General features: G+C 45.4%; 1 protein-coding gene across 5 annotated transcripts; it reads left to right on the forward strand.

Annotated features, from left to right (window-relative positions):
- The first annotated feature begins 2,431 nt into the window (after positions 1 to 2,431).
- On the forward strand, positions 2,432 to 22,506 carry LOC309329944 (SLAM family member 5-like). Of its 5 annotated transcripts, none has more exons than XR_014151231.1 (8): positions 2,432 to 2,986; positions 11,891 to 11,956; positions 13,618 to 13,956; positions 15,270 to 15,566; positions 16,597 to 16,713; positions 17,580 to 17,660; positions 19,595 to 19,716; positions 20,285 to 22,506. XR_014151231.1 is itself a non-coding variant. In XM_081841211.1 (8 exons), the coding sequence occupies exons 1-7, from the start codon at positions 2,911 to 2,913 to the stop codon at positions 19,709 to 19,711; spliced, it is 1,104 nt and encodes a 367-aa protein (XP_081697337.1). In that variant the 5' UTR covers positions 2,445 to 2,910; the 3' UTR covers positions 19,712 to 19,716; positions 20,285 to 22,506. The 5 variants fall into 5 exon arrangements, 3 of the variants coding, with proteins under 3 accessions (XP_081697337.1, XP_081697336.1, XP_081697338.1); XR_014151232.1 differs by having other exon boundaries at positions 20,288 to 22,506; XM_081841211.1 differs by having other exon boundaries at positions 2,445 to 2,986; positions 17,580 to 17,671.
- Positions 22,507 to 23,539: the final 1,033 nt, after the last annotated feature.

A 23,539-nucleotide genomic window follows, 5' to 3' on the forward strand; every position in this document is an offset into this window, starting at 1 on the left:
CTGTATTGTGCTTTAATATTCGGTTGGGAGCTGCCCAGAGTGGCTGGGGAAACCCAGCCAGATGGGTGGGGTATACATAATAAATTATTATTATTATTATTATTATTATTATTATTATTATTATTATACCTCGGGTTAAGTACTTAATTCGTTCCGGAGGTCCGTTCTTAACCTGAAACTGTTCTTAACCTGAAGCACCACTTTAGCTAATGGGGCCTCCTGATGCTGCCGTGCCGCCCGAGCATGATTTCTGTTCTCATCCTGAAGCAAAGTTCTTAACCCGAGGTACTATTTCTGGGTTAGCGGAGTCTGTAACCTGAAACGTATGTAACCTGAGGTACCACTGTATTATTATTTAGGGAAAACCGCATCCAAAATACTTGCATATGAGGAGAGAGCCACCTGAAAAGGCTGCTGAATTTCCATGAGGATTAAATTGTTGTAATTTTTCACAGGTTGCTATGGAAAAGTGGAGAATTGAATTTAATATCAAGAAAATGAATATATATATATATGTAATGGACAGATTTACGTGTCCCTAGTGGGGACTGAATCTTTTACTTTTCTCCATAGCAACTGCTATTTGAGCAGAAGGGGAAAAAGGATCGCACCGCCATTATCTCTTGTGAATCACCTTTCCTTGCTTTCCAGGGTAAAAACAGAACCCAGCTGCTTGATGACATGCCCACTCTTGGGGCTGCTTTTCCTCATGAAACAAAACAAGTCATTATGTTCTTTCTCTCCACCCTCTTCTCTCTTTTTTGAAGCCAAGCTTTGTTCACTCCCACCTCCACCACCCAACACAAAAATAGAAGATGCTTTGACACTTCTGAACAGCAGTGCATGTCCCTTCGTCAACCCCAAGTCTAGGACACACAAGACCTGCATTTGGGCAGGTTGAGAAGCGAGGAGAGACAATGTGGTGCAGTGGTTACAGTGCACTCAGGCATGAAGCTCACCAGGAGTGACCTTGGGGGCCAGGCGCTGTCGTTCAGTCTAACAACCTCACAGGGTTGTTGTGTGGTAAAAGATGGAGGGCGGGAACCATGTACATCACTGTGAGCTCCTTGGAGGAAAAGGTGTGATAGAAATGGAACAAATAAATAAGTAATCACCTGTGCATGCAGAAGGTCCCTCATTTCTTAAGGCAAAATAAAAAAAAAGTCTCTTGGTTCCATTGACTGACTGCCTTGCCAGATCCTTATTTCATATACTATATCTATATCTATCTATCTATCTACCTACCTATCTATCTATATCTATCTATCTATCTATCTATCTATCTATCTATCTATCTATCTATCATCTATCTATATCTATCTATCATTATCTATCATCTATATCTATCTATCTATATCTATCTATCTATCATCTATATCTATCTATCTATATCTATCTATCATTATCTATCTATATCTATCTATCTATCTATCTATCTATCTATCTATCATCTATCTATCATCTATCTATCTATCATCTATCTATCTATCATCTATCATCTATCTATCTATCTATCTATCTATCTATCTATCTATCTATCCATCATCTATCTTCTATCTATATCTACCTGTATCATCTATCGTCTGTCTGTCTGTCTATCATCTATCTATCTATCTATCTATCTATCTATCTATCTATCTATCTATCTATCATCTATCTATCTATCTATCATCTATCTATCGATCTATCGATCTATCTATCTATCAATCTAATCTATCATCTATCTGTCTGTCTGTCTGTCTTTCTGTCTCTATCATCTATCTATCATCTATCTATCTATCATCTATCTATCCTTTTTTTTAGAAATAAGGTGGGATGTGAATGCAAAAAAAGAAAAAAAAAAGAATCAGTTTTACATGCAGAAGGTTCTGGGTTGAGTCCCCAACATCTGCAGTTCAGGACAGGAAAATCCATCAATTTCCATTCCTCTCAGTTCTCATTCCCCCCCCCCACCTAAAATTCCATTCTCTGCATTTCCACATCTGTTTAGAAATCTCTTTAAGTCTTCATGAAAAGCCACCACCATATTGCCACAAATTTCTCCAAATAGACAGATGCTTATATGCATCTTCCTCTAATATAACACACTTTGGTGCTAATAGAATGCACACGGTGTCTCAATTTGTGCAAATCACTTCGCTGGAGGAAGTGCTTTGCAAAATTCAGAGAAGTGTGAATTTTGGAGGCTGGGCCCCTGTGCTGTTCAGGGCTCACTGCAAGGTCCCCCTCCCCATACTGTGCTTTAAATTAGAACACAATAGCATCCTGCCTGCTGGGTCCAGGCCAAAGAGAGCCCATCTAGTCTGGCATCCTTTTCACACAGTGGCCGACCAGATGCCCCGATGGTTAATCTGTGAGCAGGACCTGATTTCAGCTGGACTCCCCCCCGCCTTGTGCATCCCAGCAACTGTTGTCCTTCCGAGACTCAAGTCTGAGCAGGAATTTGGTCAGGCCCCTGTTCTTACATTGGGGGGAAGAGATCGTTTAATTGCCCTGATGAAGGATTTCCTGATGAGATGCGACATCAGTGCCCGCTCTCACCGAACCCTCCGATTAAATCGTCATCTGGTGATAATCCGCGCCGTCCGGGACTGAAACTCTGTTCACGCACAAGAGAGAGAGAGAGTCTTTCTCTCTCACACACACAGAGATTTGTTCAGGAACTCAGTTGCTATCGAAGAGCCGCAAACAATAATTATGATCAGTTAAGGGGTGCTAATTAACACTTGTAGCTGAGCGAGAGAGAGAGAGAAAGAGAGAGAGAGAGAGAGAGAGAGAGAGAGAGAGAGAGAGAGAAGGAGAGAGCGAGATCTCCAAGGACTCCGTGATGTGCTTCTCCCTGTGGCAGCTCCCCACCTCCCCAGCAGATGCTCTTGAGGGCAGGGCAAAGAGGAACCTGGCAGGGAGGAAATGGAGATGAAATGGGCAATGCTCAGAAAGAATGCTCTCGCTTTATTGCTCTTGACACTCGCCAGCTTCTTAACAGGTAAGTGAATTAGACCTGCGTGTAAGACACAGAAGATCCCTGGGGGATGGGTGTGGGTGTGTGTTTGTGTGTGGAGACCTGGTGTTTGGAGGTGAGGTGATTTAACAAAGGTGAGAGTGTATCTATTCCCACACAGCCCCGGCCACCCTATAGGCACAGCTCACTTGCCTTCAGTGTGCCCTTGTTTGAGGTGGGCTGGAATAAAAACTTGACCTCGTGTGAAACTTTTGCTATGATTCTATTGATGGCTTTTAGCATACGGGACTATTGGCGGTTGCTAAATGCCCTCTGGGGTATCCTCTGCATCTTTTACTTGGGAGACAGCCCCACTGAAAATGGCATGGCTTACTTCTGAGTAAACTCACATAGGATCAGGTTTGCGAGGAAGACTTCTAGGGTGGTTTAAAATTTGTGGTTCTGGACTCACTCGTTTTCACTGTTTTTGAAGCGTGGGCATGAGCACACTTGGGGTGCTGCCTTGAGCATTTGTTTTAGAAAAGAAGCATGGGTTTATTTCAGCTTAAAATATCTTTCAGCAGTAGGCAAGTCGCTTGTGGGCAAATCAGTGTCTGCTTTCAGCAGAATTCCCCCACTCCCCTATAATCATGCCGTCCATATATCTCCTACTGAGCCTTGCACCAGGCTGTCTCTTGGTTCCATGGACTTACTGCCTTGCCGGATCCTTATTTATAAAAATTCAGTAGCCAGATTCACATGTTTTACATGCATCCCTCACCCATGGCATAATGTGCTTGCATTTATGTTCTCAAACGCAAATTGCTTGGTGACCTTTTAGGTAACAAGTGACTATTAAGCATAACGAGTGATTAAATCAATAAATAACCTGGTCTGCATTGGGGAGAACCAAAAGGCACATTTCACCATGCAATTTTCACACACCAGTTGTATTTACACTAACGTGCAGCTCCAGTTCATTTCAAAGTGACTCGCAACAGGATCACACCTGACACGATTTTGACTGGACGCAGGTGGTGGAAATGAAAGTTTGCATCTGCTATGCAATGGCATGCAAAAGAACTCTCTCTGATTCTTGACTCTCTGATCCAGATTCTATCCTTCTCCATTCCCCCCCCCCCTGGCAACTTTTGCCTGCAGAGGCAACTTGGTAGCAAAGGTGGCTGGATATTATTAGCACACAGCCAGATGTTACAGCTCCAAATAACTTGCACATGAGAGACGCTCCAGGGAGGAAGAGATCTCAGCTCCAGAAACACTTTCTGTAAGGAATGCAGGACCCGTAATGTGAAGCGTGTGCAGAATTAGCAGTTCCTCAAACACCTCTCATTTCATCTACTGCTCAGTTCATTCCTATTACTAATTCTTCGTATTCAGCCTGGGGTGTGTATTTTTTTCTTAATTGGTTAGAAGCAGGGATAATTAGATCTGTTAACTCCAGTTCTCTCAGTTTTCCAATCTTAAATTGAGTCCTCCACTTTTCTGCAGAAATTTGCTTTTTTTAAATAAAAAAATCCTGAAAATTCATGTATTTCTCCATATTTTGTATGCAGTTTTGACTAATGTACAGGGTTTTTTTGCAAGCAATTTGCCCAAACATGATAATACATCATGGTTCTGATGTATTTATTTATTATGCACACATTCCCCTAAAAGATTCAGTTTTGTAATTGTTGGTTGAAAAACTGCCTTGAAATATTTGGAGAAGTGAAAATTTCTAATGATCGCTGTGTTCTTACCCTACTAAAGTGCAGCTTATTCTTAGACTTACCAATTTCACAGTTCCTTGCATGGGAGGCTGTGAGACCTCAAAAGCTTTAACCTGAAGGTGTAATAGCACCTTACCTATGGAAGGGCAGAATAGACATTTTCATAATGAACGATAATAGCAGCTCTAACTAATGCTTCGGGTTGGTGCAAGGCGTTTTGTTGCCTGAGGCAGAAAACCAAGATGGCGTCTTCCACCTCTTTCAACGTAGAGCAGCTAAATCTGATTAAACACTGACAGTAGGAGAACATCTTCCAATGCATCCAAGGGCAGGAGATGAGATGAGGGAGGTGCAAAACAGGCCATGAGGTAGACACAACTCTGTCCTTCAATTGAGGGGAAGAGCTGGTGGGTTCAGGTGGAAAAGCCAGCTATCTCAACTCTGACTAGTGGTAGGGCTGACCTGTTCAGGATGAGAATGCCCACCCTGCTTGGTGTTTGAGCTTTTCAAAGCAATGACACAGACTTACTGCATCTCAAGGCCTCTTGACCCCACAGCTTACAATTATTTCCCCTTGCCACATATCTGAACATCTGCCAGTTGACGACCACCATTCATGCATCTAACCCATGAGAGCACTTATAACATACTATAGTTGTTAGCCTTTCAGGAAAGGATGAGGGAGAAATCCAATTTCGTTGGTATTGCAATGCCAACTTCTGCCTAATTCACAATACACAAATCCAAACTTGCCTGCCCCTCAAAATAAGAACAATATTTTGAATTTTGCTGTGCAGTTCTCCAGCTGCAAATAGATGAATGTGTATAAAAGGGTATCTTTTAATGAAAACAATATGGGCGTCTCCCCACTTACACAGGGGTTACGTTCCCGGATACCCCACGTATATGTGAAATGGCATTTAGTGGGGAACACCTTCTAAAAAAACCCAAACTCTGCCAAAAATCCATCAAACTCCACCATAACTGCTTCTTCCAAATCTGCTTTCTCAAACTTCAACTCCCCACAGGTTTCAAAGGTCAATGCAAAGACTCATGGGATTGCAGTTGCAAAGGTTTCTGGGACTGCTAGCGTTTTCCTCACTCTTGGCAGGTGCCCCCAGTCTGCACTTTCTGGGAACAACTGAAGACATTGTTGTTCCCACAGACTTTTCCAGTTGAATAAATGGGTTTTTTGCCATGAGGGTACACTTGTTAGGGTCTTAGTCTTGTTTTAAATGTACAATATTGCTTTTGTTTTTTTAATTATCTGATATGTAAATTGCCTTGAGATGGTGGTTGAGAAGGCAATTGATTGATTAATGGTAATAATAACAACCTTGGCAGATTGTGATTCCTGCTTCTGTTAGGACTGAATATTACTAATCTGTATTATAAAATGTCACAGGATTAAGCAGGTTTAAAGGCTGCAGATGTTTCCAGCAAGGATGCCTGTTGTTCCTCAGATTCTCAGTTTGGCCTACTGAGAGTAGACCTATTGAAATGAATGGACTGAAGCTAGCTATGTCCTTCACATTTCAATGGGTCTCCCCTGAGTAAAATTAATGTTTGAAATCAGTCCGTCTAGCAACTGCTATCCACTGTGATACCATAGAGAGAGTGTCAGACTGGGACGGACCTGGGTGTAACCTTGGGGGGCCAGTCATTGGCTCTCATCCTAACCTACCTCACAGGGTTGTTGTGAGGATTAAATGAGGAGTTGGGAGAACCATGCACCCCCACCTTGAGCTCCTTGGAGAGAAAAAAAAAAAGATATATAAATGCAATAAAAGTGTATCTCAAACTGCCCTGGGAACATAAATTTGCACTGAGGGTTGTAGGAATGTAAATTGTGCAAGCCACAAATCTGCACGCATCTCCTTTGTGCTGCCTGCCATCTTCGCCTCTCAACGTTCCTTTCCTAAGCCTTTTATTTATTTATTTGTAATAATCCACCAGTTGTGTGTGTCCCCCCCCCCCGAAACTCATTCCTCCCTCCAAGCCCCTGCTAACCAGTCATGTCTTTCAGCTTTGAGGACAGGGGATTTGCGGAGATTACAATGTTCTAACCAACTTCAGGATAAAATGGGATAAAGCTGTGATAAATGGTGGACGCAATTTTCTTCATCCCAGTAACCTACCCACCCCCCTTGTTCCTGCCTCCCCCATCTCCGCAATCCATCACTTCCTTAAGGTGAACCCAGACAAGAGTCACAGCGGAAGAAAAAAGGGATTTAAGGGCCCTGGGGAGAGGATTGACTCATGATGTTAGGGTGGAGCAGACTAAAGAACACTAGAGAATGGAAGGCAGACTAGAGAACAATGTGGCCAGGCTAGACGGGACTTGGAGTAAGGCCGCTTTCTGGGTCTAACATGGACCTTGGGACAGTCACTGGCTCTCTACCTAACCTACCTCACAGGGTTGTTGTGGAGTGTAAATGTAGAGGGGGAGAGAACCACGTATGCCACCTTGCACCCCTTTGAGAAGAAGAAGAGTTTGGATTTGATATCCCGCTTTATCACTACCCGAAGGAGTCTCAAAGCGGCTAACAATCTCCTTTCCCTTCCTCCCCCCCAACAAACACTCTGTGAGGTGAGTGGGGCTGAGAGACTTCAGAGAAGTGTGACTGGCCCAAGGTCACCCAGCAGCTGCATGTGGAGGAGCAGAGACGCGAACCCGGTTCACCAGATTACGAGTCCACCACTCTTAACCACTACACCAAACTGAGAAAAAGGTGGGATGTCAATGTGATGGAGATATAGACAAACAGAGAGTCAGTCTTGGACCTGGGAGAACAAGGTGCAAATCCCTACTTGGCTATGAAGCTCACTGGGCATGACCCTGACTCAGCCACAGCTTGCCTCTCAGCCTCACCACTGTGGGGGCTAAATGAGGAGGGAGGGAAAGAACCATGTAATAGCCACCTTGAGCTCCTTGGAGAGGGGAAAAAATGGTGAGATATAAACACAAAGGAATAAATCAAACCTTACTAAAACAACCGGGGTGAGAGAAAACAGATCGCACCACCTGTTATTTGTTTCTGATACGTAATGAAATCAAAGAAGGTCTCTTGGCATTTTCCAAAGGAGCAGCAATCAAAGATTGCAATTATTAATAAATAATAAAGAGAAACCCCCGGCAAATAGGATCACTGCAACTGACCCCCTCTCTCCTTTTTTCCCCCTTATCCCTCCACTTATTGATTTATTTTTATCTGAGAGAGAGGCGAAGGCTAAACCCAGAACACAGCCCAGCTCACAATAAATTTTGGCAGGCGGAAGCCGAAGGGGGAGAGAGACAGCTCTGATGTGGGTATTTAATCTTCTCTTAATACCAAACCACATCTGTTTTCCTCTTCCTCAAAGGGGAGGCAGCAGCAGGGGAGGGGGGTGGAGGAGGAGGGAGACCTCTAGCTGTGATGCCAGCAGGAGAGACAGGGCCATACTCAGCAGTTTTGTCACACCACGTTACCCAGACGTAGGGGGCAATTTGACAAGTTTTGGGTGTCCTGGCTGGGGGAAGGAGGGGGTGCCAGATTTCCCATGATATTGCAAAACAGCTTAAGAAAGAAAGTGTCACAGGGAGATCTGGGCCTGTGACATGCATGGAGTGGCTCATGGGGGCAAAGGACCAGGGGCACTGCTAGAAGCTTTGATCCAGATTCTGGAGAAGATAGAATGGGATCATCCAAATAGCAAAGTTCAGCAGTGCATGGCTCTCTCTCTCTCTTCCCTCCCTCCCTCCACCCCCACGTAGGTTTTTCATTGCCCAGGGATGGGGAATCTTGTTGTCCTCCAGATGTTGGGCTCCAAGCCCATGGCAGGCATCCCAGCCAACGGCCAGAGATGAAGGATGGGAGCTGGAGCGCACAAGCATCTGGAGGGCCGCAGATGTTCCCAATCTCTGACCGAGGGCAATCAGGTCCTTGAATCGCCAGTGACCTCTCAAGGCTGTTGGGATTTGTGTCACGCCTCTGCGTTGGAAATAGTCTTATTACGCACTCTCCTGTTCTCTCCCCCTGCCCCAAGGAAATTAAGTTTGCAGAGGAGACAGGCAAATCAGTGTTGGCACAGCCCACATCACTTTCTCATGTGGTCGCCGATAAGTCCATTTTATCCCTTTCCTGCAGTAAGTGACAGGGTTGCTTCTGTAAAATCCACACAAAATTTTTGCTTTGGGTTCTATTTAAATCTATTGTTGTGGATTTAACAGTCTGGATGATGCCATGAGCCCCTTCCAATTCTTGGGGTTCTGTGCTCTTTTGCTGAACTAGTCAGACGAATTTCTTTGTAAGACAATGGCCTTAGCTGGGTGCTTAGGTGACCTCACCAGTATCCCAAAAGAATGAGATAGGTTGCAAGAGCTACAACTAAGGGCTTCTGTTCATCTCATGATTTCTAGGCACAGGTTGAAGAAGTTTTTCTCTTGTCCCTGCCACTTTCTCTGGGAAAACCTGCCATTTAGTGCTGAATTGGAACAAATGTAAATCTGCAGAAATCCTGACTGATTGATTGTCATTGGGACAAAGGAAAGTATAGTTGAGCCCCAAGTGGTGGTAGCCTCCATGCTGATGGATGGGCCTTTCCTTCACCCTCTCACCTGGCTGCTTGCTAGGAGAACAATAGCCTGAGAGTGGGGTGTGTGGTCTGAGCTAGAAGCAAGCTGGAAGCTGGAGATACAAAGAGATGTTGGCTCTGTGCTGGGTTTTGGGACTCACCTGAAAACCTAATGGGGAAGCAAGATCTGTCTTATGCTCAGGTTATATATTACACTACCCTGAACACCCCCAATCCAGTCTGGTCTCAGAAGCTAAGCAGGAGCAGGTCGGGTTAGTACTTGGATGGGAGACCACCTGGGAATGTCGGGCGCCTGTCCCTCTCTCTGATGAGCGGTGGCAAGAGCCCACAGGGTCCCAGGCACTCACACAGGGTCTGTGCTCCTTTAGAGAATTGAAGTCGTGGCGGAAACTGCTGTGGCTTTAAGAAATATGGTTCATTCACCTATTTACACCTTCAGTCTGCATGAAGGGAGTCCAAATCTTACAGCATAGTCCTTTCGAGAGGTGCTAGTACCCCACAGCAGCACAGGTAGCCTTCAGCCAACCTGCCCAAGATGGATCTCAGCTCTTTTTCCAGCTTCTCCCTCCCAGCAACCCTTGCTTGAAAACTCCCATTTCCTGTCCCATCAAACACACACACCCTCACCTTGGCAACCCTTCAAAACCCCCATCTTTGTTCACACCTCAGGGCAAGGGGGAAGGAGTTCTCTTGCATTGGCAATGGTCCTCAAAGGACCCCCAATGACCCTCTGTTGCTCCCTTAATGGCCCTAGCTTGGCCAGGCTACCCAGGAATTCATCTGCAGCTTATATTTCTCTCTTCCCGCCCCAAATAACCACAATCCTTGCATTCATTAATTTCTAGGGGTCAGGGGGATCCCCTCAAATCTACAGCAATATATATGTGTTTAAATAGAACCATTTTGTTGCATTTACCCAGGTTTGGTTTCCTTGGAATGTAGGTCAGTGGAGACTGCGGTCTCTTTAGTGGCAAAATCTTTTAAAACACATTCCCCTTAAAATAAACATTGCCTGTCAAAATGTGTGTTTCTAAATGTGCATCTCCAAAATATGCACTGTTAAATGTACTTTTGATATGTTCCTTGAGCCGAGATCTGCCTTGCAGCATTCAGAGAAGTGTGAAATAGGATGCATAGCTAAGATGCAACCTGCAGATATTCATTCAGAAGGGGAAGATCAGATCATGATGGACCAGCAGGCACAATGATCTAATGCCTGAAATACCGTACTTCCCCTCTGAAGAAAAGTTGCAATTTTGGGGGTGGGTGGGGGTTAGTTTGGAAGAAAGGGACGCGGGTGGAAGAAAGGGGCGCTGTGGGTTACCGGTAAACCACAGAGCTTCTTGGGCTTGCCGATCAGAAGGTCGGCGGTTCGAATCCCCGTGACGGGGTGAGCTCCCGTTGCTCAGTCCCTGCTCCTGCCAACCTAGCAGTTCGAAAGCACATCAAAGTGCAAGTAGATAAATAGGTACTGCTCTGGTGGGAAGGTAAACGGCGTTTCCGTGCACTGTTCTGGTTCGCCAGAAGCGGCTTAGTCATGCCGGCCACATGACCCGGAAGTTGTACACCAGCTCCCTCGGCCAGTAAGGCGAGATGAGCGCCGCAACCCCAGAGTCGGCCACGACTGGACCTAATGGTCAGGGGTCCCTTTACCTTTACTAGTTTGGAAGAAAGTCAGTTAAGTGGGGACATGATAGAAGATTTATCCACCATAAGGTAGCTTGAGATACCAAAACCCAACTGGGCCATCCAGTGAAGCTGAGTGATGGGAGATTCAGGACAGTCAGACAAAGGAAATGAATTCTTCACCCAATGCATAGTTAAACTATGGAATTCACAGTGTAATGATGGGCATCAACCTGTATGGCTATAAATAGGAACTGGGAGATAAGAAGGCCAGTGGCTACTAGCCACAGTGGTCATGTTCTTCCTCCATAGTCAGAGGAAGCAACGCTTCTGAATACCAGTTGCTGGAAACCACAGGAGAGGAGAGGGCTCTTGTGTTTGAATCCTGCTTTGGTTGGTTTCCCATTGAGACATCTGGTTGGCCAATGTGAGACCAGGATGCTGAAATAGATGGGCCCCCTTTGGCCTGATCCAGCAGCAGGTTCTTCCTATGTTCCTATAGAGCCTCCAGATCCAGAAGCAGTTTATCTAGATTTCTAGGTTTTTGGGAGGAGCATTTGGCCATTGTGAGAACATGAGGCTGGATTAGGTGGGTCCCCTTTGGCCTGTTCTAGCACCCAGCCTCTTTTAATGGAATTTGCAAAGATCAAATCCCTTCCCCAACCTGCACATTTTTTTCCCTAGAAGCTAAGCCCTGCTGAATTCATTGGGAGTTATTTCTCAGGAACCCTGCATGGGATCATGGTGTAACACTGTAAAAGGATGACTCTGGGATTTCTTAATTGCTCCCCCTGTGATAAGTGGAATGACCTAGAGCTCATATTGATCAGGACCCAAGCAACACCGGTTTACAACGATGGAGCCAATAGCTGTATTTCAGTATGGCAATGTGTCCAACTCATATCAATCTCTTCAGTATGCAATAGAGACCCACCAACAGAGAGCTAAGGATCCCCCACTGATGTGCCTATATTTTCATTCTGAGGTCTGAATTCTGCCTGTTTTTTCTCTTGCATAGGTGGAATGTCTGGTCAACACAGACTGGCAATCAATGCTAGCCAAAGATGGCTTGACTGGTGTGCAGGTGAATGAGCCCTTAACAGCACAGTCAACATTGTTAGGTTCAATAATTAATGACTGAGTAGATGAAGGAATAGAATGGGAGGGGGGGTGGAATAGTGTTATGAGTAGATCCAGGTCTTCTTCAGAATTTGCCAGTGGGTCAACCCATTTCCTGTCCATCTAGGACCTTGTCTGGATATTTTTGACACAGCGCCACCTAGGGGAGTGCCCTCCTCTTCACAGCCACATGCCCATGTGTACCTAAAACCTCGCCCAGATTCTTGAAACAGTGACACCCTGTGGCCTAACTTCATCTTCACATCCACTGTGCCCATGTGTGTTTTAACTTATTCCCACAACAAGACAAGATTGGTTAAGAATCTGATCCTCCGGCAGATGAATAGACTTTAAATAACACTTTCCCTGAAGTGTGCAAAAAGCTGCATGTGAACACATGTTCAACGAAGTCTCCAGATGGTGGGCTTTATGAATTAATGCTTAAAAGGAAAGTATCAGATTGCCCACAGGCTTTAGGTGGTTTTTGCTATGGATGATATTTCCTTCCTATAGACATAAAAATGTAAGGTTGTCGTCATGCTGAAGTTCATGTGGTTGCTGATAGGGGGCTACACCAACTCCAGCTTCATGACAGAGCAGCAGGCAGGTTAGCAAGCAAGCAGTGTGGCCATGTGAGCTGTTTAACAGAAAGGGGGTCTTCAGAGAGGGGTTTGTCTAACAGCCCCCTGAAGCACTCCCCCCTGCATTAAACATGGCTGCCATGAGGTTTAATGAAGGGGGGAGGCACTTCAGAAGGTCAAACCACTCTCTGAAGTCACTCTCCTCCTCCTTTAAAAAGGGTTGGTGTTTGGGTTGAGATGGGAGGAGTGGGTGGTGGGGTAAACTCTGAGGGGAGGGGAGTTTGGGGTGAGCTGTGAGGGGATAAGTGAGGGGGCAGGTGGGGTATAAAGGCAGGGGGAATTGGTCAGATGTAAAGGGGGTAGGAGTTGACTAGGTGTCATGAAAGGGTTGGCAAATGGAGTAAGCAGGGGTGGCAGCCTACTATTACTACTATAAACATAAAACACAGATATTTAGAACATTCATATCCAACTTAACGGTATATTCAATGGGAAATTCTTCTATTGAGTAAAAAAAGTGGTTGGCTCCACCCTGCTAGCTCTGCAGAGTCAGCTAGCTGGATTGTTGCCTAAAATATCATGGGTGTGAGTAGTATTACAACACTGGAGACTCAGTTTTCAATCAGGTTGGTGACCTACCTCTTGTGGGAGCAAAACCTGTACAGTGGTACCTCGGGTTAAGAACTTAATTCGTTCCAGAGGTCCGTTCTTAACCTGAAACAGTTCTTAACCTGAGGTGTGTTTTTGCTAATGGGGCCTCCTGATGCCGCTGCGCCACTGGTGCACGATTTCCGTTCTTATTCTGGGGCAATGTTTGTAACCCGAAGCGTCTGTAACCTGAAGCTTCTGTAACCCGAGGTACCACTGTAGTTTAACAATGTGCTGCATGAAAAAGTACTTTCTTTTAGATTGTGCTATGTCTTCCAACACTCTAAGCCTAGGGCTAGGAAGAAAAATAATTCTGCCCCACAAATCCCTATGTTTTGCGCACAAATCTCTTTTCTCTGATTATTACTGTTCTATTCCCTTTCTGTATCATCCTCAGATCTCATCACCGGCCAGTCACACACCCCTCCTCGCCAGGTGAACGGGGTCCTGGGAGGTTCGGTGGCGCTCTCTGTGAACATTGGTCCACAAGCCAAACTGAAGGAGATCGAGTGGAGCTACCGGGCTGGATCTGGCCCAGCGCTGTTGGTGGCTTTGTTTCGGGATGGGAAATTTGAACGGCCTGATCCTGGTGACCGATTTAAGCAGAGGATAGAAATGTACAATGAGACGCTCAGGATCAAGGCATTGGAGCTGAATGACAGCGGTGTCTTTGGGGCTCGAGTGAAGTTATTCCCAGCTATCGTTGAGGATCAAATCTTCCGCCTCATGGTCTATGGTGGGTCATTAGGCTGTATCCAGCTAAGTTATACTCCATGCTGACTCATGGAAATTAATGAGCCTGAGTTAGTCATGTCCACTCATGCATATTAAAAATAAAATAATCAGCAGAATTTCAATTTTTAGCCCAAGGAAATTGCCATCTCTCTCCCTGTTTTAACAGGAATAGTATACTTTTGTTTATTCAGTCGACAGTACATAAACATCAGATACAGGATAGGGTTATCCAGGCAAGTGATCTGTTCACATTAATGCAGAATTTCAGAAAGAAATGAGTGCCAAAACACAGCCATCCTTCAAAATCTGCACTTCTCTGAATTTCACAATGCAGTTCTTTAACCAAGTAATATGGACAAAAATGCCTAGGCTGGGGTAGGTTTTCCATTTTTAAAAAATGCTAATATTAGTTACAGTAACACACAAAATGCATTTTAGGGGAAATTGCATGTAAAAATGTGTATATTAGGATAAATTCACACCAAAATGCTGTTACGACCTTTTAAACCGATGTGTAGAACTGAAATTAAGATTGGGAAAGTGAGAATTTGACAGTTTCTTCCATCAATATTCAAGACAACCACAGTAGAAGAGTATGTGTATATATATATATATCTATGCACCCACACATTATGTATTTTTAAGTAAAGCAGAGTTGATGGGCAATCAAATGTAGTTCAAAAAAATGCAGACACTTTCGACTCTGCATTCATCTTTCCTTTAACAGTTGTGGCCTAGTTTTGATGGTTGTGGAAAGGATCTTGGCTGTATTTTCAGTAAGCTTTGGATTACTGAAATTCAGTAATCTTAGGATCTGCCATTAAAACAGAATCATAAAATTTATCTGAGTTTCCACAGTTCGTGGGAAGCACTGTGGAGACGAATTGGGATCTTATATCCCTATGAAAATTAACATCTATGCACAAAATTCAAAAGGGAAATGTGTTAATTTCCTCTGGTCTTTTAGCAGAATCAACATTATCTGCAGCTCATTACTAATAAATATTTAGGTGCTGGGAGGAAATGGGAGAGCCAATTCCCCGCCTCCATTGTGCTTTGGATACTGAATTTATTAAAGCATTGCAAACTCATGACTGGGATTTCTGAAATGCAGGAGTCTGCAGTTTTACTGTGCTTAGAAACAGAGTGTAGATTTCATCTGGCTCCTGTGTGAGAGGGCAGAAATGTGATGTCCTATTTGGAAAGCCCTGGTTCCCAATTTCTGAGAGGGACTTTATGACATCTGTTCAAATTTCATGTTGGCTGACATCCACCACCTATCATTTTTCCTCTTTCCTCATCATTGGCACCCAGAACCCGTCTCTACTCCGCGGATACAGAGTCAGCTGGTCTCCAGCACGTCCAAGTGGTGCAATGTGACCCTCCAGTGTCTCTCTCCAGGAAAGGAGCAGGTCAACGTCACTTGGAGGAAAGGAAACCCGATCCGGGATCTGGGCAGCTCCGACAGATACCAGGTCTCCCCCGACGGCAAGACTCTCCGCCTCTCGCTGCTGCCTGCTTCCCTGAACACCACCTATTCCTGCACGGCCAGCAACCCCATCGAGCACAAGATCGTATCCTTTGACTTGCAAAGGATCTGCCAGAGTGGAGGTACAGATGTTTTTGTTTTTTTAAGGAACACTTTTCAAAATACTTCTCTTGCTTTTCCAGCTTTATCATCCACACAAAACAACTTATAAGTTATAAGAACTGAGAAGATTGATGCACAATGATTTCTTATGAATTTCTAAAGTTTTCCCATTGAGCCTGTACGTAGATACATTTATCAGTGAATTGCTACATTTGGTATTGACACTTTCCCTGTTTTCCTTTGTTGGAGAACTGGGGCTCAGCCAGCTCCTTCTGCAAACTGAGCTGAGCCTCCCTTGCAGATGCAATGCCTTTGATTTTCTTGACATTCGGGGCTGCTGTCAGGGCTCTGGGGTTTCTGATTAGACAGGCACTTTTGTGAATGGAGTTTTGAACCTAAATGAATGAGGTTTTGGTAATGTGCAGCAAAGATCCCCTGTCCTTCCCTCATGGTGAGGCAAGGCTTGTGGGGTGTGTGTGTGTGTGTGTGTGTGTGTCTCAGCCTCTCCCATCCAATTTCCCTGTAACGATGCTCCAGGTGTCTGTGTACAGAGGCAAAATCATGGACAGATTTCCTGGCTTCCCTGACCCTTAGATTTCTCCCTTTCTATTTACTTACTCACTATTGGAGTTCTTAAACCCAGCTTGTTTCCTTACCCTTCTCTGTAATTTCATCTCTAGGAGAGAAAGAGTTATTGCAAGGAGAGATGAAATTACAGAGAAGGGTAAGGAAACAAGTTTCTCTGTAGCTGGTGCATGGTCTCTAAAACTATCAGATATCCCTATGTTGATCTGTTCCCCCCTCCCTTTCTGTTTCTCCGAAATCTCTGCCTGACATTCAAGAGTCCTGCCTTTTTTGTGTACTTGCATCTGGGCAATGCTCTACAGCTGCTGCTGTATTGCTGTTTTGATCTACACACTTGTTTCTTCATGTGAGCTACCAGGAACGACACAAAAAGCAGCAGCAAGTGTTTGCTGCTGGAATTGTGTGTGTGTGTAGTAGATCTTGCAAGCTGGCTCTGACCTTCTGCACCCTTGTCAATCCCAACAGCTGAGGCCTCTTTCTCCAAGTCAGGCTACGTCGTCTTGACCTTCGTCCTGCTAGTGCTGAGTCTTGGGGCTGCCTTCTGGTGCTGGAGGATCAATAATGAAAAATCGGCAGAAGCTGGTGAGCCAAACATTTGTTTGAAGTATTCCAGTCCTTCCCCTACAACCCTAATTATGTCACATTTAAAGAAACCCATGAGTCACAGAACATTTCAACCCCTGCTGGTCATCGGAACAACTTGGAGTTAAGTAATTTTACCCGAGTTTGCTTATTTACTCTTCCCACCCAATTTACTTTCCTTTTGAGCCATGTCTGTTTTAGACTGTAAGTCTCAAGAGCAGGGACTGTTGTGTTTCTGTGGAACTGGAAGCTGTTCTTGGGAGGCTTTTTGACTGAAGAACTGGATAAAACTTAACTGAAAAAAGAAATTAAAAGGAGTGCAAGCTAAATGCAAGGGCCATCATCTTTTCTGAAAAACTCTGTGCCTTTAGGAACTCCTTGGTGCAGAAAGATTTTGCCTGTGGAAACTTTCCTCATAAGCGTCTCTCCCCACTGACAAAAACTTCCCCATGCTTAATAACTGTTGTTGCTATCACAGGAGCAACCAGATTAGACAATATTTATGTTAAAATGGAAGGGTGAGGAGCCTGAGACCTGGGGGGGGGGAGGCAGATGTGTCCCCCCCAGGCCTCTCTGGCTAACATCAGTACTGCTCCCAGGTCAAATACAGTATTTTTGCCTGGCTGGAATCAGATAAAGCCTCTTTCTTGCCTGGGTAGATAATAGAGACTGGGTTGTGAGCCTGTGCAGAAAGTAGCCTAAGGCAGCATTTACATTTGTTGCTCCACCCACTTTCCCTCTGGCCCCACCCACCACTGGCATGTGGCCCTCAGAAGGTTGTGTCCCTCAGCCTGAAACAGTTCCCACCTAAAGCAATATAGGATCTCTCTCACACAGATCTCTCTCGATCTCTTTCTTCTTCCAAGTTACCATTCCAACTGTGCAAGTGGAGGAGAGCCCTTCTGACCCCCAGTATGCAGAGATCCTTCGGAGGAGCCCCCCAGAAGGTAACAATAAGGTGAGACTGTCCTGAGGCCCTCCACTGGGCCTCTCCTCTGCTGGGTGGAAGCCCAGCTCAGCCTAGAGCTGTTTTGCAGAAAGAGGAATTATTTCCTCAAAAGCTTAGCTATGGACTCTTCCTCGAAGGCTCGGCTATGGGGGTCTGCTGAACTTCAGAATATATCACTGCAGGACCTCACAGGTCCTTCTTTAGCTACTGGCCTATGAAGATGTAAAGGGGGGAGGTTTGCCCTTCACAATTAATCCCTCGGCTTGACAGTAGTGGTATTTACAGTCTTTATGAGTGCCGCAACCAGAGAGTTGGTCACGACTGGACCTAATGGTCAGGGGTCCCTTTACCTTTACCTTATTTACAAAGTACAGAGTATCTCTTCACATGTCTTCACAGATCCCGGGAGTGGGGGCTTTCAGCTTCGCCTCCAGCAGAGCAGTCTTTGTAATCTCATCTCTGCGTTGTTCCCTATGCTTTAACCTCCTCCTGTCCTGAGCGGCTAAAAGTGGTGTGCCCTCTCCCTCTGTGCCAGAGCTGGAGTGATGCTGGGGCTCCATAACATCAGGGAGTCCTGCCTCCACCTCCCCTTGCTCTCCCACACCTTCCAGTGCTTTCTCTGGCCCCTCTCGCTCCTCCTCATCCAACTCAGGAGCCATCTCAGCTGGCTCCGTGACAGAAGAGGACATTTAAGCCCAACCACTAGATGTCTCTCCACAGCTACACAAATTGAGCTCAGATTAAGGAAAGCGCCATAGCTCAGTCGTAGAGCCTCTGTCCTGCAAGCAGAAGGTCTCAGGTTCAATTCCCAGTATCTCCAGATAGCACTGGGAGAGACTATTGGTGTTTCACAACTTTCTGACTTCTTGCAGGACCCTAGCCAGACCTAGCAGAGTAAATGCAGAGTCCATGGAAGCAACTGACAACTGGCTACAGAGAGGATGGACGAAGCAGGAACCAGTAACTTATAGTTTATTATATACAGTGGACTATTTACAGGAACAGAACAGAACATGGATCTTTAACTAGCTCTCTCTTACACGACTCACAACTCTCAACCTCCAACTCCTGCACTCGCCACTCTAACTAACACATTCCAGTTACAGTTACAGATAGGTAGCCGTGTTGGTCTGCCATAGTCAAAACAAAAAAAATTCCTTCCAGTAGCACCTTAAAGACCAACTAAGTCAGTTCTTGGTATGAGCTTTCGTGTGCATGCCACTTCTTCAGATACACTGAAACAGAAGTTTCCAGACCCTTCTATATAGTGAGAAGGTGGGGAGGGGTATTACTCAGAAGGGTGGTGGGAATGGGTGATTGGCAGATGGCTGTGATGAGCCTGTTGACGACTCTTAAGAGCCATCTGACAGCCATCTGCCAATCACCCATTCCCACCACCCTTCTGAGTAATACCCCTCCCCACCTTCTCACTATATAGAAGGGTCTGGAAACTTCTGTTTCAGTGTATCTGAAGAAGTGTGCATGCACACGAAAGCTCATACCAAGAACTGACTTAGTTGGTCTTTAAGGTGCTACTGGAAGGAATTTTTTTTGTTTTGACATTCCAGTTAGTAGGCCATAAATCATTATCCCCGTGAGAGCTTGACCAATCATGGAGCTGTCTCCATGCCTCTGTATCACCAGGCAGATTACACTCCTTTACATTGCCTTGGCTGTCGGCCAAACCCTAATTGACTCTGTATGAAACTGCACATATTCAGATTCCCAACAGAGACTTCTGCCTGAAATCCTGGACAGCCACTGCCAGTCAGTGTAGACAATACTGAGCTACATGGACCAATGGTCTGATTCAGTATGTGGCAGCTTCTTATGTTCCCAAGTGTTGGGTGTTTGTGTCATTTTTATTCTCAGCAAATGCCATATCATTTAAAAACAAACAAACAAACAAACCTCTTCCTTATTTGCATTTAGTCCCTAGGTCTCCGGGAAAATAATGCAGAGAGAAGCCCCCAAAAAGAACGGCTTGTCACGACTATTTACGACCAGATCCGAAGGACCCCGGACAATTCTTCTGAAGAAGTCACATAGGCCTGGTAAGGTCCATGATATTTTGGATGGGCTTAAAAAATACAGTGGTACCTCGGGTTAAGTACCTAATTCATTCCGGAGGTCTGTTCTTAATCTGAGGCACCACTTTAGCTAATGGGGCCTCCTGCTGCTGCCACTCTGCCGGAGCACGATTTCTGTTCTCATCCTGAAGCAAAGTTCTTAACCCAAGGTACTATTTCTGGGTTAGCAGACTCTGTAACCTGAAGCGTATTTAACCTGAAGCGTATGTAACCTGAGGTACCACTGTATATCAAATGGTGGTGATTTTTTTTTTGCACAAATATATGCACCAAATATGTTTGTGTGTGATTCTAGCCATGCACCAGCCTCTCCTTCAAGACCTTTAACAAAGGAAAGCTCCAGCAGCTCTAGAGAGTGTTCCCATTGTCAAACTGGTTCTACCATTGATACGTTTCTCCTCATGTCCAACTGAGATCTACCCTCAGTCTAGGGTAGATCCTTTAATCTAGTAGAGGGGAATAAGTCTGTCCTCTCTTCTATGGGAGAGCCCCAATATGCCATCTGATTTATAAATATAATTCTGTTTCCCAACAGGATCCAGCAAGAGGGATTTTGTCAAGAAACATCACCTTTGCAGGGGCCAAAAACCAAATGATGTGCCAAACCCTCTGAGCACCACTTGGGACTTGCCAAGGCTACTTTTTGTTTTTGTTTTTTGGCACAGAAGAGAAAAGAATATTTCACGGGCAAAATTCCCTTTCTTTCCTTTTATTGTGGAATCTTATTTTCTGCTGCAAGCCCTCACTCCAAAGTTACTAGAAGTCCTCGCTCTGAAATGACTGGAAGCCCTCACTCCAAAGTGGTTTGAGGATATCTTGCTGAAGCTGAACCCTGGAAGGGAGAACGATCCAAGGCTTTGTAGACAATGGAGCAAACTATTCTCCAAAAGACCAGTCCATACAATGGAGTTTTCAGCCTGCCTCAAAAGAAAGCAAAGAGGGGGGTGGAGTCTTGAGATATCCACCCAAAAATTGGGCAGATTGGCAGAGATTGAAAGATTGCCCACCACTCTTCTCCTGAAATGGAAGCCATTGTGGGCAGCAGCAACATGTAACCAGAACCATTCTAACATGCAATTACATGGCTAAAAGGAAGACTCTGCTTTTGAGATGGACAAGACATCAATAAATAAATATTCAGACTCACATCCCATAAATGTTTTAGTAAGCCCATCCATGGCTGTTTGTAAGCAAGAGAGAAACTGTCTATGTATGGATGTGACATCATGCTCGGGATAGCATCTGCCATCCAACTGCTAGACCTGAATCTCTCCTTAGGTGTCACAATAGACTTCCCTGTGGGCTGCTCTGTGTAAGAGGGTAGTGGGCTCTTGACTGTGCTAGCAATCCTGACTTTGTGCTCACGATGTATCAAAGTAAATATGAAAGCAAAACTAGCACTCCTACGTTCCAGTTTTAAACAAAACTAAGAGGAAGGTGATGCTGCCACTGATTGATCATCCTGAATGATGCAGTTCATGAACTGGGACTGGAATGAAGATGGGTTTCTGCTTATGGGAAAGGGATGGATGCAACAGGGTTGGTTTCCATATAAATATGGTGGAGGAAAGGGCCCTAGCTCAGGGACAGAACACCTGCTTTGCATGCAGAATGCCCCAGGTTAAACCCGCAATAGCATCTCCAAGTAGACCTGGGAATGTCCCCTCCCTGAAACCCAGGAGAGCTGCTTCCAGCCAGTGTAGACCGTCCTCAGCTAGAAGGACCAATGATCTGACTCAGCAGAATGCAGCACTTGGGCAAAACCATGTCTCAGTGGTAGAACACCTGCTTCACATGTATGTAGAAGGTCCCAGCTTCAACACCTGAATGCACCTCCAGGTATGGCTGGGGGAAAAGGCAGCGACCCATGTTCCTAAACCAAGGCTCCATTTCTCCCCAACCTATTGTCTGCACATTGGCCTCCAGCTTTTCAGATCTCTCATATCAAGAGCCTTTCTTGGACCTGTCTGCAGCTGAACTCTAGAATGCTCAAAGCCTCTCTTTTTAAGTTCCAGATTCCACCCTCTGCTGTTTGAAGTACTTCGGAGGGAGGGGGGGAATTAATGTGTCCTGCAACAATATGTTGCAGTTCTAGATTCCAATCAGAATGTTACACTTACATTTACACACACACACCACCTCCTCACCCTGTTCTCCATTTTCCTTTTGGCATGTTCACTCTATAATCCTCATTTGGTTGATTCTTTTTTGGGGGGAGAAGGTGTCCCATTAAGTCTTTTGCTTTCAGGTTTTTGTACATCTGAAAACTCTGGGGTTCCCCCAGGCCTGGAAATGCCTCCCTCCTCATGTAGCTCACAGAGATCCACTTTTGGCCACAGTCCAGTCAACACTTGGCCCCTGTGCTTGCTATTACAAGGTTGGAAGCTGTTCAGAAACCTATACTGGAAAACTCTGGCTTGGATGTCAGACACCATACCAATGGTGGGAGTGATCTTCAATGAGTTCTGGGTAAAGATTTAGGTGTGTGGCTGCTGAAGTGTAGAAAGCCAATTATCTGGACCTCCCAGCCCATCTCAAGGTGCTGTAGGACCACAGAAACCAACCGTGCATTAATTAGCTGATCATTGTATCATATCTGGTCCCTGCTCTAGATCTTATGAGACTTTACAGTGTGTATGTTGGGCACCATGCTATGTACTGTGTTATTTGTCTCAATAACATTTGGTAAAATAACCCTTTGAAGAATGTTGTCATTGCCTGATGGTAAAGATGTACAGAGATTGTGGTTAATAATATCCATGAAGTTTTGTATATTTTTATTTCAGTCTGCCCAAAGTCGGCACACACACAGGCCATGCAATTCCTTGGGTCAAATTAAAGAGGCAGCAGGATGTTGTTTCAGCACTGGGGACGGGACAGCAATTGCTGCATGAGAAAAACAGCCCTATCCAGAACTAGCAATTAGCCCATGGCAGTCCACCTTCTCAGACCAAGTGGGCTTCAAGAGAACTTCAACACAGAACCTGTGGGCCATGCACCAGTGAAGGTGGTGAATGTCCTGTTTGAGTGTCTGGAGGTGGTTGTAAGATGGATAGTAGCTAATAGATTGAGGTTGAATCCTAACAAGACAGAAGAACTGGGGTGGGGTGGGGTTGGGGAGGGAGACAGGGGACAGGCAGGTGCAAGGGACTCCCTGGTCCTGAATGGGGCAACTGTGCCCCTGAAGGACCAGGTGTGCAGCCTGGGAGTCATTTTGGACTCACAGCTCTCCATGGAGGCGCATGTCAATTCTGTGTCCAGGGCAGCTGTCTACCAGCTCCACCTGGTACTCAGGATGAGACCCTACCTGCCCGCAGACTGTCTTGCCAGAGTGGTGCATGCTCTAGTTATCTCCCACTTGGACTACTGCAATACGCTTTATGTGGGGCTACCTTTGATGGTGACCCAGAAACTACAACTAACCCAGAATGCGGAACCTAGCCTGGTGACTGGGAGCGGCCGCCAAGACCACATAACACCAGTCTTGAAAGACCTACATTGGCTTCCAGTACATTTCTGAGCACAATTCAAAGCATTGGTGCTGACCTTTAAAGCCCTAAATGGATTCAACCCAGTGTACCTGAAGGAGTGCCTCCATGCCCATCGTTCTGCCTGGACACTGAGGTCTACCTCCAAGGACCTTCTGGCGGTTCCCTCACTGCGAGAAGCCAAGTTACAGGGCACCAGGCAGAGGGCCTTCTCAGTGCTGGAGCCCTCCCATCAGATGTCTAGGAAATAAACAACTACCTGACTTTTAGAAGACATCTGAAGGCAGCCCTGTTTAGGG

Source organism: Podarcis erhardii, assembly GCF_964252035.2.
Source record: "Podarcis erhardii genome assembly, chromosome: 15".
Taxonomy (NCBI): domain Eukaryota; kingdom Metazoa; phylum Chordata; class Lepidosauria; order Squamata; family Lacertidae; genus Podarcis; species Podarcis erhardii.